General features: G+C 54.1%; 1 protein-coding gene across 1 annotated transcript in view; it reads left to right on the top strand.

The window, feature by feature from the left end:
* Window positions 1-21534, top strand: part of VAC14 (VAC14 component of PIKFYVE complex) — a 50529-nt gene that overhangs the window by 16907 nt on the left and 12088 nt on the right. Inside the window, exons 11-14 of the mRNA XM_072346812.1 lie at window positions 1885-2029; window positions 2555-2620; window positions 10557-10707; window positions 17658-17790. Of these exons, the coding sequence (XP_072202913.1) occupies window positions 1885-2029; window positions 2555-2620; window positions 10557-10707; window positions 17658-17790 (495 nt within the window). The remainder of the gene's footprint in view (window positions 1-1884; window positions 2030-2554; window positions 2621-10556; window positions 10708-17657; window positions 17791-21534) is intronic.

Consider the following 21534-nt stretch of genomic DNA (forward strand, 5'->3'; position numbering starts at 1 on the left):
CTTCCTTGAAATGCAGCGGTGTAGAAATCTGCTGCTGCTCCAGCCTGGAGGAGCGTGGTCAATGGGGCCACTGCACCCCCCATCCTCTATCACTGGGTAATGGGTTTTGATAAGCTCTTTTTGCATGAACAGATCTGAAGTGGCTTTGTTGCTGTGCTGGCTCCTTCCTCCATAGCACAGCATCCCCCATGTCTGCCTCAGAGCAGCATCGGGGCCACTTCCAGCCCAGCCCCTCTGTCAGCCTCTGCAAATACCAGGCACGTTTTTCACATTACCTGGAGCTTTTTCCATCCTGTGCAGGCACACGGTGTATTTTGGCGTAGAGATGTAATCAGGTCAAGGATTCGTGCTGCTCTGCAATCAGGAGCCTTGTGGTGGCAGGTGGAGCACGGGCTGTGTACCAGGGCTGGCTCCTTGGGAAAAGCAGGAAGAGGATGGGAGAGCAGCTTCATCCGAGCTGTTCACGTGCCTCTTAGAAGTGGGGAGCAGGAACAGGGGGCCAGGGCAGGGGGAGAAAGGTGCAGCTCCGCTCATGAGCAGCTCTTCAGGTTCAGAGGGGCTTAAACCCACTGGGATGCTGTTCTCCTTGGGCATATTGAGGCCTCTAAGAAGAAGCCACCCAGCGGCCTGAACCCATCTCTGCTTCTCTCCACTCTGAACATTTGATTGTTTGGCCCTTGGCTGTTGTTTGCGACATCAAAGCACAACTTAGTCCAACTCGAAATGCAATTTGCAGGCCCGATCATCTGTTCAGTGACGCAGATGAAGCAGTCGGATATTTGCAGGGCTGTGAGGGGGCTGCAGCCTCCTTGCCTTGCCCTTCCAACATGTGTCCTGGGGAAGATCAAATCCTATTAAGCCCGCCGTTCTACTTGCAAATTATACCATGAGATATCTGCCCCTTAGGATTTCTTATCAAACACGATGCAGAGGAGCTCTGAGCACGCCAGAAAAACCTGCAGGAGCTCAGCCCAGCCTTGAATAATTCAGTAGCTCAAGCAGGGAAGGAGTGACTTAGCTCTTAAGGCAGCCCTGTAGCAGAGAGCTGCATCCCAAAAACCACTGCACCATCTACAGTCCGTGGTGCAAACCTGCTGGGTTAGTGGGGGCTGAGTACCCTCAGCTGGTGGAGTGGTCCCAGTGGGTACAGACTGAGGACATTTGGTTGGATGTTTTCTGGAGGTGTCTGAACCAACCAAGCTTGACTTGGGTCCCGAGTGCACGTTATGTATCTTTAGCTTCCGTACCCCAAACATGATAACTGCCCTATAGACCAGATCCTGAATGTAGCTGTGCTGCAGGATTCTTCTAGCGTGGTGTTTTGACATGTGTAGCCACCAGCTGTTTGGGGAAAGCGGTAAAGCTCGTAGCCTGGAAAATTTCTTTCTTTTCCAAGGCAAGTATTTGATGTGCTGCTGTGTCTCTCACTGTGCTTCCCATTCTTGTCATGCCAATCAGAAGCTAACCTACACCATATGGGCACATGTGTGCTCTTTGGACCCATCGTGTTTGCTGCTCCCTTTCAGAGCAGATGTGGAGGCTTGAGGAAAGCAGCAGCGGTGGTGGCAAGCCAGCATGGGTGAGGCTGTGCGGTTGGAGCAGGCAGCCAAGCCAGTGCTATTTGGGTGTTGCTGATCTTCCCTTCTCAGGCTGCATTTATTCCCTGCATGCATGCAGCACATGCCTGGCCTGCATTGCTATGACCTCTTGCAAGCGCTGAGCTTGCTTCCTGGCTTTTCTAGCAGGCCATAGGGATGATTTAGATTTCTTAGGTTTTGAGCTGAGGTGTTGGATGCAGACTCTGGTGCATTATAGACCTCTCCACCACGGGGGGACTGCATTGGGCATCTCAGTGCTGAACCAGCTCTTCTCCTTTCTGTGCAGCTCTGAGAGAATCCAGGTGACGCTCAACCTGGATGGAATAGTTCAGGTGCTGGATTGCCACCTTCACGATACATCCATTGGGATGATGACCAGAATTGCAGTCCTGAAATGGCTCTATCACCTGTACATCAAGACTCCTCGTAAGGTAGGTGTGGGACTCAGCGCATGAACCTGTTGCTTCCTCCATGGGACTGAGTTTGTTGGAAAGGGGCACCCGAGCTTTAACCTTTGTTCCTTAATCTGCTGGGACCTGGATCAGCTAGAGGTGCTACAGAAAGCCTAAGTACAACACTGACTTGCCATGGGGCTGACACTGCTGCAGTGCCAAGAGGCTTAGGAGTAAAACTGTGGGATCAACAAGCCTCTAGGCTGAAGTTGGTCAGTGGGAATGGTTATGTGATTTGGTCTTGGGCCTTCATAGCATGTGTAGTGGCTGTGCTGTGCTGCCCCAGATGTAGGTCTGCCTGCAGACTGCTTTGTAACCAAGTGTCTGCCTGCATTTTTCATGAGGGGGGTTTGGCTGCTGCTGCCCTGGTTGCTTAAGGGAGATGCTTCCAGGTGAGATGGAAAATGCTGGTGAAGCTTTTGGCAGCCTCACAGGGAGTGCTTGAGGTCCTTTGGGTGTTGATCTGTCCTGTGGGACTGATGCCATTCACCTCCCTGGTTCTAGATGTTCCGACACACCGACAGCCTCTTCCCCATCTTGCTGCGGACCCTCTCAGACGAGTCAGATGAGGTAAGTGCTGCAGCCCCTGCAGAAGTCTTTCTGGAAACCCACCATCCCCACATCCAACTAAGATTTGCAGAAGCTTTGTCTGGTATGGTTGGGTCAAACAAAGGGATTTCAAGGCCTTGGCCAGCTTTGGCACTGGGGTGTTCGTTCAGCCCTGTTGGCTAAACAAGGACCAGTGCAGTGAGCCCACAGAGCTGCACTCTTGCACAGCTGAAATCCCTTCTGCCTCAGTTAGACTGGTTTCTTTTGCAACCTCAGGGATTCAAGTCCCACCCTGGGAGTCAGGACCCCAGTGCCATGCCTAGGAATGGGTCTTGACCAGGTCCTCAGTGAGTGGGAATTCAGACACTGTGTGGTAGCTGTGAACACAGGAAGGGAATTGTTTCCTGCAGATGCTGGGAAATTTTAGAGACAAGCCCTTTCAAAATGGTTTAGCAGCAGCCACCACTAGCATCATCTTTGCCTGGTAGATCTATGCTCAGTGCCCCAGAGCCTCTTCTTGTTTTTCCCAGAGCCACCCCAGCACATATACATTCCCCCCACCGACATGCCATCCCAGTCTGCGGGGAAGGCTTCTTTCTTTCTCCACTTCCCATGTCCTTTGAATCAGAAGTCAGACACTACCTCATAGTCTGTGTCAACATGCCTTTGAGACATCCTCTGAGCAACCACACTGGGCCCGGCCGGTGAGCAGCAGTGCTGGGGAGAATCAGAGAATCAAGTTGGAAGGGGACAGATAAAGGCCATCTATTCCAACTCCCCTGCAATGAGCAGGGGCACCTACAGCTCCATCAGTTTGCTTAGAGGGCTCAGCCAGCAGGCTTGTCGCCTTGGCCTGACATGCTGGGCTTAGGGACAGAGCTGAAGACTAAGCCCATCTGCCCCAAGCTGTGCTTTTGGAGTTAGCTTTCTGGCTGCAGCTTGCCACCTTGTTGTTAGATCTGCAACAGCATTGGGCTGGCTCACAGTGAGCAAAATGAATCCAGCAGCCACAAGGGAGCCAGCTTGCTCTGGGCTCACTCTCTGTGCCTTCCTGCCTGCTCTTTGGCTCCTCAATACAAAACTCTCCAACTCCAAGCTTGCTCCTTTGCTTTTTTCCCAGTCTGGTCTCCTCAGTATTGGCACCCTTCACTTTTTCTTGCCCCTGCATTGCACTTTGGAGCTCTTGTGATGTTGGGGTGGGATGCTGGCAGCTTTGGCTCGCTTGGCTCAGGCCCTGGTAGCACCTCTGCCTTCAGCTGCCCTGGGTTTGGATGCATCCTGCACAGAGCTGCCAGAGATCCTCAGCGTTTCCCACGCCAGACCTTCCTCGTGGAATAGAAATCACGCGCTCTCTGCACCAGATTATATGCTCAGGGCACCCAACCCCACAATAAATCCCTTGTGCGAGGGGGCTGTGAAGAGAGGAGGGAAGGGAATGAGCAAGCAAGGGAATGACTTGCACTTGCAAAGGCAAGCGGCTGCCTGGCCATTTTCCATACCCTGCTGCTTACAACGCAGACCTCTCCAAAAGAGTCCCCAAGCACACATCTGCCTTTGCAATGCTCCAGAAAGCCTGCATCTCGCAGATAGGCTCTCCAGCTTGGCAGGAGACTGCTGTGAGTCATGTTGCAATTACACTGCTTATTAATATTTGAAAAAAGCAGTGAAGAAAGGACCCTGGTGATGCATTTCCTCCATGTGACATAACTGGGAATGGCTCAAAAGTAATTTTAAGCTGATTTATTTAATCCTGTCTTCTATTTATTTAAATGTTGGGGAGGGGGGGGGGGGTGTTGAGGAAATCCACCGACAAGTCAATCCATTAAACATCAGCATTCAGCTGGCTGCCAACCAGCTTTGCTGAGAAGATAGAAATGGCCACAGTAGTGGGGGGTGGGGGGGTGTAACAAGCTAGGCATCTTTGAGCAGGCTGAGGACAAATTGGGATGGCTGACCTGGAATGTGGGTGTCCAGATTTTGCCAAGAGATCCAGTTGGGATCCACAGATGCAACGAAGAGAAGCTGGAGCAAAGCTGGAGCCAGCAGTTCCCTTTGATATGTAGACGAGTCAGGATGTGAGGCTCCTGGCTGTCAGGTTGTGCGTGGCTGCACTGCGTCACCGTGCTCTGATTCGCACGCTTGCCCATCCACGTGTGTTTGCGAGCTGGTTTTGAAGGCAACCTTAAAAAGCTGTAGTTAAAATTTGATGTGGTTAAAAACTTCCTTACAGCTCTGAGATAGCTGGGGAGTGTTTTTCTCTGCACAAGCTGCTGCTTTCATCTTTCTAAGCTCTGCTACCTGCTGGTGTGAGGCTGAGAGCTGATGTCAGAGGTGGTGAAGAGCAGAAGCCCCAATCCATTGCCCTTTGCGTTGTAGTGTGCTGGGCTGTGCCATGCTCAAGTTAAATGCAGCACTGCTGCGGAGGGCAGGACCTGCTCTTTGGGTTATCAACCTTTGCACGCTGTTGCAGAGGCAGCCCCTAACTGCACAGCTCATCCCAGCCTGGAGTCCAGGTGCTGTAATTTAGGTGAATGCAGCAGAGAAAAATGTGAAGTTATGAGCCCATTTATTTTCTTTGTTTGGCTTTGTTTTCCTTTCCCCAGCTCCAACACGGAGTTCCATACATGCTCCTTCATGCTGATCTGCTGCTGTTGGTCTTGTGGGCTGGGACTTCTGCCTGACTCAGCGGGGCTGGTGAATGAATCATAGAATCACAAAACCATTAAGTTTGGAAAAGACCTCTCAGATCCCCAAGTCCACCCCCACCGTGCCCACTGCCCACGTCCCTCAGTGCCACATCCCCACGGCTCTGGGACACCTCCAGGGATAGGGACTCCCCCACCTCCCTGGGCAGCTGCACCACTGCATCACTCCTTTGGAGCAGATACTGCTCCTAATATCCAACCTGAGTCCCCCCTGGTGCAACTTGAGCCCATCCCCTCTCGTCCTATCGCTGCTACCTGGGAGCAGTGGCCAAGGTGGGATTGGTGTCTGATCTGAAGCAGGATAGAGCCCAGCTCCCTCTACTCTACTAGAGGAAAACCCACCTGCCTTAATGCAGGCTTAGGAATCGGCAAGAAAATCCCAGTGATCTCTTAGCTTGCATCCTTTGGAAGTCTGCTTCTGCACCTGACAAGCAATGGGGAGCTGGGGCCCTGTCCTGAGCCCAGGACTTTGTCATTCACAAGTATATTTGACTCCCTGGTGACAAAAGCGTGGTGGCTCTGAGCTTTGGGCTGCTTTCTGGCAGCTCTCTGAGCTGTGCCGTCCTATTAAATCCCAGCAAATTTCTCCCGTTGAGCCCGATCCCCAGCACAATGAAGCCTAACAAAAGCTTGTGCCAGAGCGAATCGCCGTCTTCGTGAGGGTTTGGTTTTCAGTTGTGCTCTGTTGATTTTTAGGTCCATTGTGTTCCAGCTCCCCAGCCTTTTAATTCGCCGCCGCTAAAATATTGTGATCCCGTGCAAAGCAGAGAGCATGGAGAGTGCGCAGGGAGGAGAGCGCTGAGCCTGCCTGCCTTTTGTTTTCATCGTTTTTATAAATATTTGGATATTTATGGGGTAAATATTTTCCAGGGAGAGACTCCAGGCGCTTGGATACCAAAGCAGGGAGGTTACCCGTTCTCAAGAGGGGAAGTTGCGCTTGAGGGTGTACTTTAGGGCTTTAATGGTGGGGTGTAGGGAGAGGTATATAATTTAAGTTGGATCATGGAAAATGCGGTCAGCCCAACCTTCTGTCCATGCAAGCAGCCCGCGAGCAGCAATCACACTGCCTGGTGCAGCGGGGTGGAATGATGCTCTCTGTGTGCCATAAGGACTCAAGGGAAAGCAAGGGCACTGGGTTGAAGGCTGCTCTGTGCTCCACGTCGTGCAAGGCTGGCAGGTTTCTCAGGAGGAGGCTGCTCCATGGGGAGCAGCTTGGATCAGCACCAGCGTAGGGCTGTAATTACGTGGTTAGGGACTGAAGGGTAAGGGCTGCAGTACGTGTATGTAGTTTGTTGTAGAATTGTCTGAGTTGGATGGGACCTTGCAGGCTCTGCTCGCCCTCCCCACACTGTGCAGGGACGCCCACAGCTCCATCAGTGCTCACAGCCCCGTTCCCTGACCTTGGCTGTGTGCAGGGATGGGGCACCACCAGCTCCCTGTGCAGCCTGTGCCACTGCCTCACCGCCCTGACTGGAAAGAACTTCTAACTTCGGTCCGGTCTGAAGCTCCCCTCTTTTAGTTTGAAGCCATTTCCCCCTGTCCTGTCACATCAGCCTCTGCTAAAGAGTCTGTCCCCTTCTTTCTTACAGCCCCTTTCGATACTGAAAGGCTGCTATTGGGTCTGGCCTTGCTGCTTTGGATGCAACCCAGGGTACAGTTGGCTTTCTGGGCTGCGAAGGCACACTGCCGAGCTGCCAGCCACTAGTACCCTCAGGTCCTTTTCAGCAGGGCTGTGCTTTCATCCCTCAGCTTGGCAGTGAGAGTTGCTATGAACCAGGTGCAGCCCTTGCACTTAGCTTTGGTGAACCACCTCCCCCCTTCCTGCTGTGTTTGCTGATGCCATGAAGGTGTGCTTGCTTGCCCTGGGAGGATTTTCCTGTGACAGACAGAGGAAGGAAGCCTTCATTCTGCTCTGCCAGCTGAAGCAAATGCCACAGAGATGTGAGGAGTGCTGCTCCGTCCCCTCCCAGCAGTGGGCTGAAACCCAGCGGTTGTGAAAGAAGAGAAAGAAAAGGGCTTGGCAGGATCAGAGGAGAGAAGTCACTGTGCTGGGGGCCTGAAAAGAGCCCTGGTTACACTGCTGTGGGAAGATTAATGGTGGGCTTCTCTTTCTTCTTTTTAAAGCCACGGAGGGGGGGATTTGAGTTTGCTTTTCGCACCTTGCATGCTTGGGACGCAGCAAATGCTGCTGGTTGCACTCCTGGCTCTGGGACGGCTCATTCCTCCCTTCCTGGTTACAACTGAAAGCTTTAGAGCAAGAAAAGAACCAGCAAAGCAGTATAAATGCTGCTCTGGGTGACTTTGAGGAGCCTCGGTGCAGCGAGGGGCTGCCAGGAGTGGCAGAGCAGAGCAAGGACCAGTGTGGCAGTGCTGCTCCTGCATCTCAGTCCCTTTTGAAGAAGTGCTTCTACAGCCCTTCCTCTTCTCTACCCCGGGGTCATCACACTCCAGCTGGGCTTCCATCTTCTGCTCTGCTTGGCTGTTCATGGTGTCACGCGTCCCTATCATTGCCCAGGGACATACAGGGCTGTGCTTAGTGTAGGCATGCTTTAATCTTCTCTTTTTTTAGGCTTTTCCTTAAATAGCAGCACCTTCAGGAGCTCAGTCCATGCCCTTATCACGTGCAGCTGATGCAGCACCCTGGCTCTACCCATTCGTGGGTGCACCAGGAGCATCCAGGTGATGCCACACGTGGGAAGGCACCCAAGGAAGCACAAGGGCATCCATCCACCTGCCCCTACGTGAGCCAGCACGCATGATGGCAGTGCTGCTACAGGCTCGACTCAACCAGAACAAGAGACAAATGAACCTGACCTACATCTAAGAGACCCACGGCTCTCTGCTCTGTGTGCCCTCAAAATCCATGCTCTGGAGGCAATGTGGAGAGCAGTTTTGCTGCTGCTTATTTAGAACAGCCATCCCGTAACCCATTCCTGGCTGTGAGGTTTGCTCTGACCCATAGCCTGACCCCCCTGTTTGCAGCACTGTGTGTCCTGCAATGTCACCCCCCTTTAGGGGCTAGTTCCTGCTCTTTGGCCCCAAAGAGAAATGTGTTGCACTGAATCTCATCTCTCCTACAGCCCCCAGGGAAATCACACTTAGAGACTCTGGGCATGTGTCATTGCATGTGTCCTCACCAGGGTATGGAAGGGGCTCTTTGGGATCTATGCAAGGTCTGGGGTCTCCCACCCTCTTTACATCCTTGCTGTAGGGCTACTACACCCCTAAAAATCCCCCAGGGCATACCTGCAGTGCCCAGCGCTCAGCTCCCATTTGCTCTCTCATTGCCTGACCCATCCCTTGCCCAGGAGCTGGGAATGGTTCCGTCCCTTTTGCAGAGGGATGGGACCAGCTCTGCTGGCGCAGCCGGCCCGTTGCCATGGCAGTGGCAGCCCCGTGCTCCTGCAGGATATTGCTTTCTTCCAGCTTCCATCGCAGGGATGTGCAGCGCATACCAAGCGCTCTGGCTCTGCTCCGTCCCACCAGGGCTGGGAACTGCTTTGCAGCACACAGGGAGGAGGTTGGGCTCCCTGCCTCGTTCCCACGGCTGGAGAACCCCAGCTCTTCATATCCACTGCTCCTCAGCCTCTGGGTCTTTATGCGCCATCCCTCCTGGTTCTTATTTCCTCCATGTTTTTGCAATTAGGAAATCCAGGTCCGTGCAGACAAAGGGGTAAATTGTGGGATTTAAGGCTTTTGGAGGCAACAAGGGTGATTTCAATTGTGGCCCTGTTGTTGAAGCTACTGGTGTCATCCACACTGGGATATCCAAGCTGATAGCTGTGAAGGTGGGCATTGTCACAGACCGTGTCATAGAACCACAGAATCATTAAGCTTGGAAGAATACATCACTAAGATCACAGTCCAACCCCCAACCCAGCCCCTGTGCCCACTGACCATGTCCTGCAGTGCCACATCCTGCTCCATCCCTGCTCCTGACTTACCATCAGCTTCCTTTATCTCAGCAACAAAGGCTTGAAATCCCTGCAAAACCAGGAGGGAGAGGGGAATGTATTCTCTCTATGGGGAACCATAGGCTCCCTTCCCTGTAGGAGGATGAGAGCTGATGACGTTGGTGACATCCCACGATGGCAACAAGGTCCCATCCGTGACAGCATTGCGGAGCAGCCATAGGTTGGGCTACATTCTTCTGTCCTCAGGGATGATTCCTCATTGCCAAAGCTGCTGTTGTCATCTTTTCTCCTCCCCTCAGTTGCCCCGTGCTGGGATTTCATTGTGTTTATGCCCATGGGGTCCTCCCAAGCATGGTTACCACTTGCAGTGCTTCTGCACCTTCCCGTGGCCAGCCCTGAGAACCACCTGCTCAGGCTAATGGGGCCTAAAAATCAGCTGTAATTACACTAAATAGCTTTAGCTATCCGTGCAACATGTTATCGGGGGTTCCATTTTCAACTTGTGCACATAGATGTCATTGTTTTTTGTTTGTTTGGGGGTGAGGATTTTCTTGGTAGCTTAAATTCCCATCTCGTGCATCTCATGCCCATGGCCTTGGGGAACGCATGAGGAGTCCTCAGCACTGCACTTGGATGCCCTGTGCTGGGTGCAGCCGTGCAATGAGGCCTTTCTGGCAGCTCTGGTACACTCAGAGCATCAGGGAAGAGTGATGAGATGTCTGGGCCCAAGGACATCAGGTCGGAGAGGGACCCAAAATAGCTCGAGACATGAGAAGAGTTGAGGGGGGGGGAGAAAAAAAGCACCAACCTGTAATAACTTCTCCAGAAGTGCTATATATAGTTACACAGGCTGAGCAGATTGCTGGAAAGAGGGAGCAGCTCTTGGGCACTGAGCAGGAGCAAACCCAGACCTCCCTGAACTGGGAGGAGCAGGCCGAGCTCCCAGCTGCACAGCGTGGCTTAGTTTCCCCTGCTTCCTTGGGACCTGCAGAATAGAAGCCGTTTGGATTTTCCCCTTGGGCAGGAAAGTGAAAAGATCACTAAGATCAACAAACCCAACCCCAGCCCACCCCCACCGTGCCCACTGCCCGTGTCCCTCCATGCCACATCCCCACAGCTCTGGGACACCACCAGGGATGGGGCCTCCACCGCTGCCTCTCCTGCCCCAGCTCCTGGGCAATCATTTGAAATCTTCACTTTGAACTTGATAGGTAGCCCTGTCATCTGTACATCATTTGTGTCCCGTAGTGATTTGATGCTCTGACAGTGATTTTGAAAGGCAGAGCTCAACTTCAGCTGCTCTGTGCCTGCTCACCGATGCTCTCCATCTCCTCACAGGTTATCCTCAAGGACCTGGAAGTGCTAGCTGAGATTGCCTCTTCTCCAGCAGGGCAGACAGAGGGATATGGCCCCTCTGAGGCTGCAGAGCAACGACCCGGCCAGGTGGAGCTCCATGTCCCCATCCGGAACAGCCAGCTGAGCTCCTCAGGTACGTACCCTGTGCTTCACTCTGAGGCTGAATGGTAGGCCAGGGCTGTCTGTGTTACTTTGCTCTTTCTCCTGGCTCGTCTTCTGGGGTAAGAACCCAATTAGCAGCCAGGTCATAGAATCGTTATGATTGAAAAATGCCTCTCAGATCCCCAAGCCCAACCCAGCCCAGCTTGCCCACTGCCCACCTCCCTCAGTGCCACATCCCTACAGCTCTGGGATACCCCCAGGGACAGTGACTCCCTGGGCAGATGCTGCAGAGCCCGGTGCAGAAGGACATCATTATTGCCATTCTTTATGGGACTCCGGGTGCCAGCCTGTCTTGTCCGAGCCCCTAGAAGCAGTTCAGGCCAGGTGCTTGCTGTAAGTCCAAGTGCCCAGCATACACAGCTCTTCTATGCCCATGATGCAGCACGTTGCTGGCTTGTGGCTGCGTGTGCTGAATGCGAACTGTGGCGTTGCTGTGAGCGCTGCGGAGACCTCGGAGGAGATGCAGAAGGACAGTCCTGTTGTTTGGACAGTGGGGGAGAAAGCCCTTCATTAATCATCCCAGCGCATTGGGCAGCTTTTTCCACCTCCCCCCCCCCAAGCCTGTGGCTCATCCTCCACTATTCCTTGGCTGCCCCTTCTCCTCGGCTGCTGCTGCTGCTATTTCGGAGCCTCCCCATTGTGCTCCCCACGCCAGGTCTGCCTGGCCAAAGGCACATTTCATGTCAGCTGTGGATTGTAAACTCAGAGCAGAGCCAAGGCAGCCTCTCCCTGCACGTCAGAACCAGCGCCGCAGCTGTGCGTTCCGCTCCCTGCATTTGTTTGCTTTGAAGAACACCGATTATTTCTCCCCCTCCTCGGACTGCAGCAGACAGCAGCCAGGTTTTGGCAATCCCGCAGCTGCCCAGGCTGGGTTTTCCTGCAGCTCTGCCTGGTGCACGCAGGATAGAGGGAGGGGAGACACCTGGTGAGCTGCCACCGATGTGCCACTGCCGCGGGTGAGCCCGGCATGGGTGGAGCGGCCCCACGGTGCTGCCAAAGGGCTGCAGTTCAGCTCACACCGATGGCTGTCTGAGGTTTCCTTCCTTGTGGATTATCTAAAAATAGCAGGCTGCATGGCGTGCGGCCGAACGGCTGCCGTGGCCCCTCGGCTCTCTGGAAGAGCAACTTGGCTTTGGTTATGTGAGTGGAACGCTGAAAAGGAGTCTGGTGCTGCTCTCTGTGTTCAACAGAGCTGCTGCAGCTGGAGCTCCAGCTCTGAGAAGACACACTGGTTGCAGCATGTTCTGCTTTGGTCACCTGGTTTGCTCTGTTTTTCTTTAGGAAGGTACCCAGGGCTGAGCTTTGCACACGCATTGGCTTTTACTCAAAGGTGGATGCTCCCCAGTTCTGCAGATGGGATGTGGGCTGTGTGAGGATCACAGCAGGGCTGGGAGCCTCCTGCGTCATGGTGGGAAAGTGGGAGCTCTTTGAAACAGCTCTTTTTGCTGTTTTGGTTGTTTTGATGGGGGTGTTCTGGGGGTTGGAACAAAACCAGTACAAATCTCTACACCTTAAAGTGGCACTGGTGTGATGGTGTGCGATTAGAGGGAGCAAAGGCAAAGAGGCACTGAGGAGCTGGGTGTGACTGTGTGACTGCGCCAGTGGGCCGGGTGCTGTTTTGTACTGGAGTGGACAGGAGCAGACCTCCCCGTGCAGTTCTGTGTCATGCTTTGGCATGGAGCTCTCTCTGGGAGCAAGATGCCATCACACTACTGACACTGGGTGGGAGGTTGCAGAGTTCTGGTGCTTCCCCCTGCAGTCACCTCATTGCCTTCATGCCCTTACTGGGAGGAGGACTGAGTAACCCAAGGTCTGCTTCTGTCCTGCATCCCAGCACGCAGCTCTGCAGGTAGGTGAGCGTGGCCATCTGCAGCCCTTGGCTGGGCAGCAGCTCTCTGTGCCACCCTCCCCATGCAGGCAGCAGGGAAGGCAGAAGGGGCCCATGCCATGCTGCGGGCTTCCCCCACTTCCTCTCTCACCCTTTCTTCCCTCGGGATGTGTTTATGCAGTTGTTTCCCTGCCATTCACTCGGGTTTCCTTCAGATGCTGGGTGATTAGTCAGGAAAACGGTGTCCCACTTCCGCAGCCCGTTCCCAGCTCGGGGTTTTATTTAGCTGCTTTGTTCTCCCGTTACATAAGGTCAGCTGCCCTCCAACAGCTTCTCCTGGCACAATGAGGTGAGAAGGGGTGTGTGGGAGCCCCGGCCTCCTGCCTGCGTTGGGCAGCTGAGCCTTCTGCAGTCCCTCTGTTACTTTCTGCCTTCCCCTGTGCCTGCTTTTGCCAGGGCTCCATTGAGGTGTAGCTGGAGAAAACCAGAGGGGAAGCCATGCATTTTCTCATTGCCACATCTTGCGTTTGCCATCTCAAGTGGGCCAAGTGCTGCTGTAGCATCCCTGATGTGGAGGCAGATGGTGAGCCGTGCATCAGGTGCCCTGTTTTGGTGACCCTGGGTGGCAGATCCCAATGACAGGAGCTGCAGGAGCAAGTCTGGGGGCTGGCACCTCTTCAGGGTGACAGTCCAAGCACCTGCCTCTCTTCCAGTAGCTTTACCTCAGGGGAGTTCTATCAACCACACCTAAGTCAGGTACAAGCAGCAGATGGCCCGTGAGTGGTTGCCACCACGGCTAGCACTGGTGCAAGCCCTCCGGCCTGCTTCTCCAGCTCAGTTCTGCACAGTCGAAGGGCAGCCCCTCCAAAAGGCTGTCAGCCCCAGCAGCTCCGTGCAGCACATCCCTTCCTGTCTGCACCGAGCAGCACCAAGACCTTTGTTCTTCAGGAGGCACCTTCCTCTCCCTGCAGTCCCTCCTGCCTGGCTTCCTGCCGGAGGTTGGTGGGGCCACCGACGTGCCCTCGAGGCACATCACACCAGAGGATGTTTACAGGGAGGCTGACTTCATACGTGGGTGTGCTGACACGCTTGAGGTCATTAGTTTCAACCGGTGGCGCTCAGGATTCTGTGGATTACTCCTGAGCAGCCTGCTAACAATCCCTGAGAAACGTGGTCTGCTTTGTTCAGACACTGATGGGAAGCGCTGTGCCACCACCTGGGCTTCTCTCTGTCCCCCTTGCTCACTGCAAAGCAAAATTCTTCCATGTTTATCCTCTACTAAAGGCAAGGATGCAGCAGATGCCACCAAATGAAGCACTTGCTCTCAAAGGAGCGGATTTGCAGGCAGGTTTCAAGGGATCAGGAGCGTGAAAGCAGGGAGTAAAGGAGGGATCTGAGCACTCTCAGCTCAGCACCCTGAAAAAGATGAGGGTCCCCTAATGACAGCCTGAAAGACAGCAGGAAAAGCCTCATTGGGCATCCAGATGTGCTTCCTCCCCTGCCCATCAGCCATGGGGTGATGCCAGCTGTCTGCCATGCCTGCAGCAGGGCATGGACAGGGCACTGCTGTCCCATATCAGGGACCTCTTAGTGCTGAGCCATGTGCTGAGGTCTCCCAAATGGCAAAGAGGACAATGGTGGCCGCATGGGGAGCAGGCAGAGCTCAGCCAGGGCCACGTACCGTCAGTACTTTCGGGATGTTCCTTTCCTCAGCAGCATCCTGTGCTTTGGAGAGGGCTGAGCTGATGTTTCTCAGAGCCCAGCTGAGCTGCCGACACGCTCGCATCTGTTTCCAGCTACGCCCCATGCTGGGTTTTGCAGGGGGAGTCTGCCTTTATTTCATTTATTTTTTTACAGCTCTATTTTTATCCTGCTCTGCAAGGCTTTGCTCCGATTGAAAACATCCTAGGGAAGGGAAGGAAGGGAAGAAGGCTGCTGGGGGAGGCACAGAACAGATTCCCACGTCTCTACATGGGGCTGTGCTGAGCTCCATGGGGCCGGGGCCAGGCTGGGGCCAGCTGCATGCAGGGGTAGCCAAGGGAGGTCAGTGCTGGAAGCGTGAGCTCCAAGGGAATGGGAGGGATGCTGGACTCCTGCAGCCCCATCCACACACAGAGCAAGGCAGTGGGATGCGAGAGCTGCTCTGTCTGGATGCTGGAAATCTTGCTGCAGGCAACGCTTCCTCCCAGACCCTTGATGGTACAAAGCAGTTTGTGAGCGAGGAAGCAGCCTCCAATTACCCTTTCTATAGGAATGAAGACACAGCACCCACTGTGCAGTGCTCCTTGCCAGCTCCCAGCCACTCCCCCTCATCTCCCAGTCTGGATCTGCACTGAAATTGCCTCAATTACAACGTGAAGTCAATCACTGCAGCTAAACCAGTACCAGCGTCCTGGTGGGTGCTCATTAAACAGCTTATGCTGCTTCAGAAAGGAATCAGTTCTGGTCAAATCACACTTAAATTTGGTTTCAGTGGAGTTGAGCAAGTCCACACTGGTTTTAATTAAGCCCAGTTTGAAACCAATTATGGAGAATAAGCGGAACTTGTGACGGTGAAGTTTGGTGCTTAGATGTAGGCAAATCCAGTGCCTGAGCATTTGAGGATGTTTTGGCACTGCAGGTTTGGAGCCTGCTCCATTCGCCAGGCAGCCAGGTGGCTTGAAAGAGCCGGGCTGCATGACAATATATATTTATAAGGCCCTTAATATGGATTCCTAATTGCCTGTCTCTTTTGATTTATAACACAGCTGCGGGAGCACACCGGCAGTGTGATGAGCACAGGGATGCCGGCCTGGGTGCTGCAGGAGCCCACTGCCAGGCTGGGAGCTTCCCTTGGGTGAGATTTGCTGCTTTCCAGCCCAGGGAGGTGCTGGGGGACTTTCCTTCTACCCGAGGTTCTTTGTGTAGTAGCATCAGTGGATACTTTGAGGGGAGGAAAATTGCTCTGGGTGTCACTCTGAGCATCAAAACTCAGCTGAGAGGAGTTGGGAGCATTCAGTGCATCGTAGGATCATTAAGGTTGGGAAAGACCTCGGATCCCCAGGTCCAACCCCAGCCCACCCCCACCGTGCCCACTGTCCACGTCCCTCAGTGCCACATCCCCACAGCTCTGGGACACCTCCAGGGATGGGAACTCCCTTCCTCCTGGGCAGCTGTGCCACTGCAGCACCGCTCTTTTGGAGCAGAAATCATTGCTAATATCCCACCTGCAGATCCAACCAGTGCCCGTGTTCAGTTCTGTTGCAGACAAAAAGAAACCTAAACCCTTTTGTTCCTATTACAGCTGATCCCAGGCTGAGTTCTGTCATTCCTCTGAGCAGGGATCTTCCTCCCGCTCCTCCTCAGTACCAGTCCAACCTCTGGCAGCCCTGCTCATGGTGCGTTTGCAGCCGATCTGTCAGGTTACAAATCTGCAAAGTCTGGCTCTAGGGGAAGGGGGAGAGGTGCAAGCTTCAGTGAACCGAGCCACAGTTTTCATCACACCTCTCTGCTCGTCTCTCGTGCTGCATGGAAACACTGAAAGCTGCTCACACAGATCTCCCACGCAGGATCTCAGTGTGCTGAGCCATAACCCATGGGGCCACACACTGAGATTAAAGAGCTGTGGGGATGTGGCACTGAGGGACGTGCTCAGCGGGCATGGTGGGGGTGGGCTGGGGTTGGACTTGGGGGTCTGAGAGGTCTTTTCCCACCCGAATGGCTCTGTGATTCTAAGATGCGTTGTGTTATTGGCTTCCAGGTGGAAGTCATGAAACAAAGCGGTAAGACTGAAAGATGCAGAAGGGATGATGGCAGATCCAGGGTGAGCGCTGTGCTGCTGCCCATGCACCGTGGTGTGGCAGAGACGTAATAGGGGAGTCCTGAGGATGGTGGGACTCGCAGGGACAAAGCTTCCCCTGGATGGGTCCCAGCTTCAGTGCATTGGGTTGGGTGCAGGACTGCCCCATGCACGGCTGTTCCCATTTACAAGTGCTGGTGAGAAGTGCTAACAGCTGTAGCAGTGACACGCCGGGCACGGCTGTGGTTTCACTCTGGGTGATCCGTGCCTGAGAACAACCACACCTTTGTTTCAGAGCACATTGTCTCAGCAGTGTAATATTTTTGCCCGGATCAGCTTACCTGCAGCTGAGGGGAAACACGATGCTGTGGCTCACACTTGTGCTCGGGGAGGTGCCTGCTTCAAAGCACAGCTCAGGGCTTCAGCTGCACTGAGAAAGGGGATCCCATGGGAAGGAGGCACCCGTTCCTCTGCAGCAGGTTTTGCTCCATCCTTTTGGATGCCTGCATCCGAACCTCCCTGTATCGCTGCCATCAGTGCAATAGGAATCAGCCCAGCGACTTTTCCATCAGCTCAGGCTTCAGCTGCCTGATTGCCTTTTTAATTGGCTGCTCCTTGCTCTGCTGAATCCCGATAGAAGCAGACACCACTCATAAATCAAACTGTGCACGTCTCCACCGATGCCTGATGGGAGCCCTGACCATGCCGGGCTGTGCACAACCTCACTGCTCCTCACCCCAATGTTGTAGGGGACATTAAGGGAGAGCCCTACAAACAGCCACAGTGGTGCTGCTCACCCAGCACGTTGTGACCCCTTGTGATCCCATTGCCATGCTAATCCTCCAGCTCTGATCCAGGTGTGTAAGGAGGAAGCATGACGGAGCCTTCCAATCCATAAGCTGGGCTCCCTGCTGCATTGTGACTGCGTTTCTATGCCCTTCCAGCCAGCCCTGGGACACAGGGAGGTGACACACCAAACGAGTCTGTGTTACCTGCAGCAACACGGTGATCCAGGGCTGAATGTGTGGCATCTCTGGCACATGGGGGCTGCCTGCTTTGTGGCATGGCTTTACAGGTGTTACCTGCTAGAACTGGTGGGATCTGTGTCCGTCTCTCACAAAGGCCATTTCAGCCCTGTGTGCGTGCTCAGGGCTGGAAATATGTCAGGATACTTCCCCTGGGATGGAGAATGCTGGCTCTGCTCAGACTGAGCCTTGGAACTCCTGTTTCCGTGAGTGCCCTGACATATTTTAGGTATCTGTGCACTGATCGAGACTGCTTTTCCAACGTGTCCCATCTCTCATTTCCTCCCCAGGACCAAAAGGCTTGGAGTGCTCTCCCTCCACCCCCACCATGAACTCCTACTTCTACAAGTTCATGATCAACCTGCTCAGGAGGTTCAGCAGCGAGAGGAAACTCCTGGAGATGAGAGGAGCCTTCATCATCAGGTCAGAGCTCTACAGCCCCCAGCACTGCATGGGCAGGGTGGGCTGGGGGAAGGGTCCAAGCTCTGCACCCTCCCACATCACCAGCAGCCAGAATTGGTTTCCACAAGCCTTCCTTACTTGCTGGTAGTCAGTGCTGACGTTTCTAGAGCAAACAGACTTGTCTTTCGCATGTTGAGGCACCACCATATTTCTTGCTCCCAGCCCCCGAGGCAAAGTATCTCCCTATTAAATAGTGTTGTCAGATCCCGTTTGTGCTGAGAAGTGAGCAGAGCAGCAGGAGTAAGAGGGCAGGCTGTGGCTCAGGGTGCCAAATGGACCGAATTCTTCCACCTGGCTCATCTCAGAGCACTGCAGATCAGTGTGGTTTCATTGTGCTTGCCTGGTGGAAGCTTCATTCCCAACACGGGTGGGTTTTGCTTCCACTATTCAGGAGCTGCAGTTAGGCGCTGAGGCTGGAAAACCGAGTGTTGTGACAGCTGGCAGAGCGTCATCTTGAATGCAATGAAATCTGGGGCAAGGGAGACAAATTCCTCATCTCGCTTCAAAATAATGGACTTAGCAGGCAAGGCAAGGCAAGGTCGAGGCAAAATCAGGCAGGATGTTGGTGGGAGGGGGCAGGACTGGGGTTCCCTCCTCCCTTGGTTTTGGTGTGGTGGCATCAGGATATTCCCAGGCACACCCTAGTGGGAGAAGGGAGCTGCTTCTCCAAACTGTGTGAGCTTCGCCACTGCAAGCTGTGATCAGAAAACAAAGCATGTAGAGCTCCCGGTCTGCTAAGCCAGGCTGGGTCATGAGATGGAACTGCTGGGCATGAGCACAGCATCCTGTATCAGGCATGAATGCAGCATGAATGAGTGGGGAAAGTTGCTACATGTCCCCTGGTTGGGCGGTGGTACATGCAAAAGCTCTCTCATACGATGGCCACTTCCAGTTCCCCCCTGGTTGCCATGCTGGAGGTACACTGGGTGCCCCACTTGAGCTGATGCTACTTACAGTGACTCACACCCCAGGGTTTGGTTGTGCAAAAAAATCTGCATCAGTGCAAAAAAAGTCACATTGTGGCTCACGTGTGCCCTGGGCTGGGGCCAAAGCAGCACTTCTGGGAAGGGCGAGCCCCCAGGCATTGCTGAGTAACTCTGAATCCTCCTGACGACAGCGCAAGTGCTGGCTTAACTGCATCAGGGTGAAGAAGATGGGAACAGAGCAGGAGAAGTTTTCCAGGACTCTCTGGAAAAGATTGATCTGCTGCCAGAGGGACCCACCAAAGGCAGAGCCTCACACTGCTATTTTTAGCTGCTTCCCAAATGAAAGCCATATGCATCCTCCCGCGTTGCTTCCCTCAGCTGTTGGGCACAGCGGGTGAGAAGCTGACCCCATGCTTCCACTTGGGAGACGTGGGGAGATCTCATCCCCTGCTCACCCTCTGCTGCCGTGATGGAGCTGGGGCTGGGGCAGCAGGGAAGGGGATAAACCTGTTAGCTGAGGTAATGATTGCCAACCCAAGGATTAGTGCTCGATGGAAAGGGAAACGTTGCACAGGGTTTACAGCCCACGCAGCATTTTTCCCCGTCACGTTGGCAGTGCTGGGCAAGCTGAGGTCTGTGAGGTCAAGCAGAGGGGCTGTGGTAAGGCAGTTTGTTTTCCAGCCCAGCTCAGGCTTGGGCATGCCTGGCTGCTGACTCCAGGAGGACTTTGGTCCCTGTACTGATGAGCATTGGAGGCAGAGGTCGTGGGACACCGTGTGCCCAAGGAGCTGGCATGTGGGATCCTTGCTCTTCAGGGACATGGCGTCTGTGGGTGCGCAGAGAAGCACCTGTGCCCTGCTCACCCTGCCACCTGCCCTGATGGCATCCAGCACTACATGTATGGCATGATGCACACTGGCATGCAGAGCAAGCATGCGTCTGCAGCAGAACCTGAGACAGGAGGAAAGGCAAAGGGAAGCACCCAGGAAGGAGCCCTCTGGGGTTGCTCGGTGCACACGTGATTGCAGTGCCCCCTGACCACCTGGCTTTAAAGGGGATGCACCAAGGGAGCCACTCTGCTGCCAATGGGTCCCGCAGAGCAAGTGGAGGTGCTCATCTCCAGAGCTGAAAACCATCTTGCCTTCAGAACTGGCTGCCCAGCCTCTTTTCTACCAAAAGTATCTCCAGAGTCATCGTTGGAGGCAGACTGTGATTACCTTCAGTGTTACCTCTCTGCTCAGTGCACAGAGCTGAGCCCTTCCTGCTAGCACAGAGCTATCTGCCCCAGCTGACATACGGCACTGAAAGAGTCCTGGCCTCAGCAGAGCCCTTAAGCAAGAGGAAAACATCCCCATTCAGCCACTGGCCTCCTGATGCTGGTCTGGAACAGCAGAAAAATGCAGAGGAGCTTCCAAAGCATCACATGCCTTTTGGAGCCACATGGCCAGCCTCAAAGCAGAGGAACAGCCGCTGTGCTTGGGCTTGTCTGGGCAGCCAGCACAGAGGTTTCCAGGCTGCATTTAATGCTTGCCTGTTGGTGGGATGCAGGGATGAAGCAAAAAGCTGAGCCCTGTCCCACAGCACTGGGTTTGCTGCTGAGAGCACAGGGCCAGTGACCCAGCAGCATGCTGCTGGTGGCTAGACAAGAGAACCCATGGTCTATGCAGTGGGCTGGAGATGCCCATGTGCAGGGTGTGCTGTGGGGCAGGGCTTGTCCTTGGTGCCCTTTCTGGGAGCACCAGAGGCTGCCTGAGTCAGCAGTGTGCTCCGACCAAGGCACAGGCACTGCCCAAGCTTGTCTTACGGAGCTGGGGAGTGAAATCCACGTGGTGCAGTAGCCTCCTCCTATGGGGTGCACTCAGTGGGGTGGCCATTGGACTGAGATCCATCTCCTCGGGTTTCCCTGATTTTACCCTGGGGGACATTGGAACCCCACAGGGTCACAAGCTGATCCACTCTGCTGGAGCAGATGAGATTATTTGGCCAGTGTAGGGCATTAATCGGTGAGCTGGAAAGTCCCAGGATCTCAAAGTCCCACTGTGATGTGTGCATCCCTGCTTTGCTGAGCATGGGGATGCTTGGTTGCAAAGGAGGCAGAGGAAGGGACAGCCATGGGTGCTCATGGTTTAGAGACAGTCTCCTCCTTTGGAGCCGGGAGGGACTTCTGCCTCCACCCACCAACACAGAGAGGATGGAGATGTTGGGAACCCCATATGGATCTACACAGTGGTAAGAGAATGTTGAAACCACTGGGGATCTGTGTTAGGGTTAGGGTTAGGGTTAGGGTTAGGGTTAGGGTTAGGGTTAGAGTTAGGGTTAGGGTCCTGCTGTGCTGCCACCATCCGCTGGTGATGCACTGCTCCATCCTTACCATGAGCCCACTGGTGCTGGATGTTCCCATGCCCAGAAAATCCCTCTGTTCCCCCCCGCTCCAGCATCAATGGCACGCACAGAACAAAACCCGTGTTTGTCTCCTCCTGACCCATTCAGCTTGTCCTCAGCAAAGCGCAGGAAAAAATAGAAAGAGGAAAAAAAAAAATGCAGCCCCTTTGATAAACTGTGATATGAACTCGGGTAAAATCCAAACAGCTGTGATCACTACAAGGGGAGCTTCTGTGTCGGGAGGCAGCGAGGCTGCGAAAACGCATCGCACTGCCTGCCAGGATGCTCTCTGGCCGCCTGCCCTTTTGCTTTAATGAACTTTCCCCCTCCCTCCCTGTTGCCTCACAGAAAGGAATAACTGGAGAAAGCTGTTTAGGTTTGTTTTTTTCCCTCCAGT

This window comes from Excalfactoria chinensis, chromosome 11 (assembly GCF_039878825.1).
Source record: "Excalfactoria chinensis isolate bCotChi1 chromosome 11, bCotChi1.hap2, whole genome shotgun sequence".
Lineage (NCBI taxonomy): Eukaryota > Metazoa > Chordata > Aves > Galliformes > Phasianidae > Excalfactoria > Excalfactoria chinensis.